General features: G+C 49.0%; 1 protein-coding gene across 2 annotated transcripts in view; it reads right to left on the reverse strand.

Moving 5' to 3' along the window:
• The window catches only part of CRY2 (cryptochrome circadian regulator 2), a 377,643-nt gene extending 372,797 nt beyond the window's left edge, over positions 1-4,846 (reverse strand). Inside the window, exon 1 of one of the 2 annotated variants that reach the window (XM_069221752.1) lies at positions 3,856-4,846. In XM_069221752.1, coding sequence (XP_069077853.1) covers positions 3,856-4,031 — 176 coding nt within the window. In that variant the 5' untranslated portion in view covers positions 4,032-4,846. The remainder of the gene's footprint in view (positions 1-3,855) is intronic. The other variant, XM_069221753.1, reaches the window with a different exon arrangement.
• Between the last annotated feature and the right edge of the window lie 2,460 nt (positions 4,847-7,306).

Consider the following 7,306-nt stretch of genomic DNA (forward strand, 5'->3'; position numbering starts at 1 on the left):
CCTCTCGCCCTTAGGTTGCCTCTGCATCCCCTGGAGGTTGCTACAGACACCTCATTTCTTCCACTTGCCCCCACCCCTTTCCATTCTGTCCGTTTCTCTCCTCAACCTCCGGTTCACTTTTATTACTTAAAAAACACAAAAAAACGCTTTTGCACAGTTTATTTTTCTTTTTAATTACTGATCCAACTCAGACTAGCAATAAAAAAGAAAAACAAAGTACCTTTTCATTTTGTTGGCATTCACAGGCATGGTGCGAGTGTCTACAAAATGATAAAAGTGGCCAAGTCTAATACTTTTTTTTTACTTTGGCCACGCTGCACAGCATCGGGACTGCTGTGCAGCATAGCTAAAAAGAAATTGGCAAAGCCAGTAGGTCATAATGGTGAGACCTTTTGGCTTTGACAATGCTTGTTTTACTTGCTCTCTAGGATGACATATACGGAACCACACTTGGCATTTCCCCGTATTCTACGTTTAATAATGTAACTGGTAGCACGCAAACGAACAAATAGATGGAAAGAGAGCTGCTTGTGGATAAACAATGTCACCACCACTTAAGCACTTCAGGGTTCTAGCTGAGCTCTAAGGTCAAGAAGTGTGAAACAGGATACCAGTAAGTTTTGTTAGCATTTCTAAATCCAGGGCAATAGACATGAAGAGGAGAGATGGGACAATCTATCATAGGAGTTCTGGATGAAAAACTCTGTCTCTAGAACTGTTTCGGGAGGCTGGCGGGTGACTAGGACAGCATGGCGATGAATTCCTACACAAGGTTCAAGCTGCTGTCTCTCTTGTCCCATCAAAACTGCTCTAACCTAATATTCTGTATCATGGCTAACTTTGTCAACTATGAGAAGATTACAAAGAGTTAAGAACTGTGCTGTCCTCCATGTAAAGCCACAAGCACACATCTCCTCTGCTTTGGGAGCTCTACTCTGGTTACCGGTGGTATGAAGATCCCTGTCAAGCTGCTTTCTATCACACACAATGCAATACATGGAAAAGGACCACCCTTCATCAGGAAAAAAACAAGAAATACATACAAAAAAGAAACCTATGCTCATGAGTGGCTCTCTGCCCCATAATTTCCACATACAAGAAAAAAAGACATGAGTGGAACATCTTTCTCTGTTCAAGCGCCCAACCTATGGAAATCTCTACCTACAAACTTAAGATCCACTGGCAACCATCTCAGCTTCAGAAAATTAGTCAACAGATTACTTTTTCCAACATGACACTATACCGATAATTCAAGATTTTACCAGAACAGTATACTCAGACATGAGAAACTATACTTTCCGCAGTAAAGAAAAAAAGCCGTTGTCATACTACTACATATCACTGTACTTTGAACTATGTCTCCTACTATAAGTAAATAAGTCTATATAAACAGAAAACAATATATTGCACCCCAAGATACATTTGTATATCAGACCATGTGAAAATTAGTGTACATATAGGTGCATATATGGAGCAGACTATGTAAATACTGGCACTTCAATGTACATATGGGTATTTATATAGAGGGGTTTAATCAAACTTACCTGTACCAAGGAGAGAGAGAGAGTGTGAGTATCTTATTTACATATTGAAATTTAAAAAAAAAAGGTCCTCCCCATCCCTCACCCCTTTGTCTCATACCGAACACGACTTTTATTTCCTTCCCACAGGAAGTGGGGCGGGCAGCACATAGGGATGGACTCTCCTTGGTTACCCCAACACAATCGTTTTAAAACACTCCAGGGCGTACTGAGCCAGTGGCGCTGGCAGAGACGCAGAACTCATCCATGTTCTAATGCAGGATTTATTAATGCAATCGTTGATAAACATCTTCGGATATGAATCTGGGAGAAATTCTGACAGCATTTGATCTTGCTTTCCTCTGACTTGTACAGGCACTGTCGTGATCTCTACTTACACCATACAGAACTACTTTTTCCATAATCTTAAAAAAAACTCAGTACACGAGTGTTCTTTTTCGGGGGCGTTTCTACAGCAATTTGTCTTGTCATTCATTTAATTGGTGACGCGCTGGTTTTGTTAGTCATCAAACAGAGATAGGCCGATGTTACACTCGAAACACAAACACATTGACGGTATACTCCGGCGTGGGGTTGTATTTTTAGGTAAGCATGCTTCCTTGGACGAGCAGGTTAAATGCGGATCCGGGGCGCTTCCTCCTCAGAGGCTCCTCCGCCTGCCTCAGGCATCGCACGGCTCGCCCTGCCTGGCGCTCAGTGACTCAGGGCACCTGGCACACTCCGATGCCACCAGCGAGCTGCCCGCATGGGTCAGATCAGGTCTAGCACGCCCCGTTCCAGACGGGGACATTGTGTTCCTGAGATACAAAGGGCGGAGGAGTGCCGAGAGCATCACCTCTAGGGACGGGATGCAGGAGCTGCGTGTGGGCTGCAGCATGCTAAGGTGATGCCTCCCTCCACCAGGGGCATCTTAAGGAATTAAGGGGCCCTGACCAAACGTATTTTGGTATCCGGTTTCAGCTCTTTCGTGCCCTCTGTGCCCAGGTCAATGACAGTGAACACGCATGCTGGTTCAAATTCCTAATATTTTTACATCTAACATTCAGTGATAGTGATGTGTGTTTTCAATATTGTAACAAAGCATCCCACCAATGTTACTGCAAATAATCTCTGTGACACCCTCCAATTTCTCATATGGGAGGTCCTGTTTTGATATAAAAGAAACTTTTTAATTTATGGCGCATGCAACATAAACACATTTCTCTACAATGTGTCTATAAAAGACACACACATCACCAACATAAAAAAAAAAATTAAAGGAAGAGTTCATTTAAAACAATCTCTTTAAGATAAGATGTATTCAAGTTCATCAGGTCAAGAGACTCCACAGAACTGGGTCAATCAGGGGCCCCTGAAAGGCTGGGGCCCAGGGCCGGAGCCCGCTCTGCCCACCCTCCCCCAGAGTGAGCAGAACATAGCGAGAAGTCACAGACAGGGGCTGGAGCGGCTGAAAGGAAGCAGAGGCTGCCCTGGTCTGTGCTGACTCCCGGCCCGTCACCGCACACATAGGAGAACGGAAACAACACATGGACAGCGGCCCCAAATAACCCATGCACCAGTAACACTCATCCCTGATCTGAAGTGCAGACTTGCAAAGTAATAAACACGGGAACGTGAGCATTGCTTGACCTCGATTGAACCATGAAGGTAGAAAGCGTTGGCCTGGAAACATGGAGTGCCGGGACACCCTGACAAGAGGATGATAAAGACCCTGAGTCTTCAGTGCTGATAAACGCAGACACGGAGGTCCACGCCCCTTCACCGTCTACGTACCGACTACAGACATTATTCTGAACAACCAAATGTACATCGCACGCCCACCTCTAGTTTAGCCCACAAGCTTTCCCCGTAGTGACCCACCCTACTGTCCCACTCCAGCCCGTCCCCTCATCCACCCCTAATCTGCACCCGCTGCTCCCCACCACTGTGACCCCCCAGGAGCGCTTCAAGCCCCAACCGTCCCCTATGATGTCTCCACTACTGCGCCTTACTCTGCGTTTTCAACCTGCTGTCCACCGATGTCCACAGGCCCCATAGACTGGCCATTGCTTCCCCTCCCAGCAGAGGCCCTTGGGTCCCTGCCATGGATCTTCAACGACCGCCTTGATAGGGGAGGTGTCCTTTGAGGGGGCGACTATACGGGTGTTCCCTGACGGGGTGTGGGTTATCCTGGCACCTGCAGGGGGGCTGTCCTGCCCCTGAATGGAAGATCCGGCAGTGCACTGACCAGGACTCAATCTCTTCACCCCACTGTGCCACCCTCCCCCCCCAACACCTCACTGCCCCACCCCGGGCCGCCCTCCTGCCCCCTCACCTCCAGCGGTTGAGGCCCAGGGCGGACGAGGCCGCGAACCAGGGGTCCAGGATGTAGAGGCACCGGACGGGACCGGCCCCGCCGAGCGCCGCCTGCAGGGCCGGGTTGTCGTGCAGCCGCAGCCCCTTCCGGAACCAGTGCAGGGCCGAGCCGGCGGAGGTACCCTGAGGGGGCATTCGGCTGGGAGAGGGGGTGTTGGGTCAGGGGAAGAAGGGGCGTCCCACCGTCTCCTCAGGGAGTCGGGCTGCGCCACAGGCTCCTCGCGCCGTTCAACTGACTGTCCTCGCGCAGCTGGGTCACCGCTTCTCTGTCCTCGCGCCGTTCAACTGACTGTCCTCGCGCCGTTCAAACGACTGTCCTCGCGCAGCTGGATCACCGCTTCTCTGTCCTCGCGCACCTGGATCCCTGCTTCCCTGTCCTCGCGCCGTTCAAGTGACTGTCCTCGCGCCGTTCAAGTGACTGTCCTCGCGCCGTTCAAACGACTGTCCTCGCGCACCTGGATCCCCGCTTCCCTGTCCTCGCGCCGTTCAAGTGACTGTCCTCGCGCCGTTCAAGTGACTGTCCTCGCGCCGTTCAAATGACTGTCCTCGCGCACCTGGATCCCCGCTTCCCTGTCCTCGCGCCGTTCAACTGACTGTCCTCGCGCAGCTGGGTCACCGCTTCTCTGTCCTCGCGCCGTTCAACTGACTGTCCTCGCGCCGTTCAAACGACTGTCCTCGCGCACCTGGATCCCCGCTTCCCTGTCCTCGCGCCGTTCAACTGACTGTCCTCGCGCAGCTGGGTCACCGCTTCTCTGTCCTCGCGCCGTTCAACTGACTGTCCTCGCGCAGCTGGGTCACCGCTTCTCTGTCCTCGCGCCGTTCAACTGACTGTCCTCGCGCCGTTCAAACGACTGTCCTCGCGCAGCTGGATCACCGCTTCTCTGTCCTCGCGCTCGCTGACATTCGGTCACAGCACTCTCCGTCAGCCCTCATCGGACAGGTACCTGACCGCGCCCCCACTGGGGCGCCCCTCCCATCTGTCAACCACCTGCTACTCTCATTGGCTAAAGCTGCTCGCGTTCAGGAGCGCCATAGGCTGTTAGAACCGTGAACGTTCATTGGACGCCCCGAGTCCTGCCTCCGCTGTCACGTTTCTTGCTTGTGTTGTTATGCTCTTTGAGGAGGCTAACCATGCTTATGGTATTAGACGTCAAAGTGGGTCGCTATGGTTACGAGCACGCTCCGTGCGAGGGAGAGATGGCCGTGAGAATGAAAGAAGGACAACTGACCCGTGTATAAAAGTGCACGTGCTGGGAAGGAGCACGCGCCTCTCGCTGCACCGAGGTCACCTAATACCACCATCAAACACGGAAATATGTATGCAATGCTTGAACGGGGCGCGCGGACATCAAGAATTGTAGCCATGGAATCAGCTTTAAAAGACAAAGCCCCAAGAGCCTGGGAAGATTTTATTTAATGCGTTTTTATATAGCGCGGACTTTACCCGAAGGTGTCAGAGCGCTTCACAATAAGCAAAGTAAAGATACAAGAGGAGAAGAATTACAAGTGAGCCTGTTACAAAAAACAAACGCTACATTACATGAGGCAATAGTGATAATTGTGCACGTATCAGGAGCAAAAAAATACACGAGGTAGCAAACGATACGTTAGGAAAGGAAAAAGTGACGTGTACAGGTTACAAGAGCAAATAAAGTACGAGTAGAGGTAAAAAAATTGCAATAAATGGTAGACACTCAAAACACGAAAACAATAGTTACGTTACATGAGGCAGTGGTGGCCGTTGTGCATGTATCAAAAGCAAACAAGATATAAGAGGTAGCAAATGATACGTTGAAAAGGAAAGGTGCCGTGTGCATGTTACAAACGAGTACAAGATACAGGTAGAGGTAAAATACTGCACTAAATGGCAGACACTCAAAACACAAAAACACCCTGGGAAGGCACTTCTATAGGCATGGAGAACAGAATATCCTATAATGGAAGGACTTACTTCTGAAAACAGACGGCTTGAATTAACTTTGGAAGTGTCTTTGAAGGAGGAGAGCTTTGAGGTCGGTTTTGAAGGCCTGGGAAGAGGTGGTGGTCCGAAGCTGAGGCGGAAGTGAGTTCCAGATTCTCACCGCGTTGCCTGAAAAGGATTGGGCCATCGATCTTTCCTTCTTGAAAATGGGTGGTTCAAGTAATAACCTTTCTGCATTACGTGATGGTCTGGAGCCCCCAGAGAGTTTCAGTTTATTCACCAGGTAGCGAGGGGAGGAGGAGTGCAAGGCTTTGTGGGTGATACATGCAGTTTTGTAGATAGATCTTGCCTCTATGGGAAGCCAACGGAGGGTGGATAAAATGGGTGTGATGTGGTCGCTTCTTTTGGCCCCATATATGAAACGAGCTGCTGAATGGAGAATAGACTTCAGGGGGGAAAGGTGGGATTTGGGAAGGCCAGTAAGAAGAGAGTTGCAGTAGTCCAATCTGGAGAGAACCAGCGATTGGACCAGGGTTTTAAGGTCGTGCTCCGGGAAGAAGCGACGAATCCCCCAAAGAAGGCGCAGTTGGTGTCGAGCAGACTTTGCAATGGAGTCGATGTGGGAGAGTAGATTGAGTTTTTTGTCGAGAATGACACCAAGGGATTTTGCGCTCTCGACAATGATGGGCTTATTGTTCATTAGATTGATCTGATCCATCCATGTTTGCACTGGGGGATGAGAAAGGGAGGAGGAAAGGAGGAGGAATTCTGTTTTGGAGGGATTCAGGATCAGTTGATGAGTTAACATCCAGTTTTGGATGGAGTCGAGAGTAGAGCTAAGGAAGGAGAGATTGTGAGTGGAGGCCACCTTAAGGTAGATCTGAGTGTCATCCGCATATAGATGATAGTGGATCCCGGATTTACTCAGGAGATTTCCCAACGGTTCTAAATAGAGGTTGAACAGTGTGGGTGCAAGTATGGAGCCTTGAGGAACACCTTGACTGACCGCTAAAGGAGCTGAAAGACTGTTCGCTATTTTGATCATTTGGGATCTATCAGAGAGGAAGGAGGCAAACCATTTGAGCACAGTGCCACAATTACATTTGAATAAGGGATCGAAGTGCTTTACAAATATCTTTACTCGTCCCAAACCTCATCCTGTTACTATAAACTCCCAATTAACACTTCTGGATTCTTCCCTCCTCTACCCCTCCATCACTCCAGTCAATCCAACTAACAAACTCACAAATCCATGTCTCAACTTAACTCATAATATTACTAATATTGTACTCATATTTTCCTATACTAATCCACCACTAATTCCTTTTGGGTTCTGGAGTAGCGTGTTACTTGCCGAAAAGCGCTTTAACAGATCGTCAGTGGCAGTAAGCACTATATAAATACTATTATAATACAATACAATATTTGGGAACTGTTGTGTTGTCTGGATTGGGGCGGTGTGAGTGAACTTGGGGGCAGGGTCAAAGGC

This window comes from Pleurodeles waltl, chromosome 3_1 (genome assembly GCF_031143425.1).
Source record: "Pleurodeles waltl isolate 20211129_DDA chromosome 3_1, aPleWal1.hap1.20221129, whole genome shotgun sequence".
Taxonomy (NCBI): Eukaryota; Metazoa; Chordata; class Amphibia; order Caudata; family Salamandridae; genus Pleurodeles; species Pleurodeles waltl.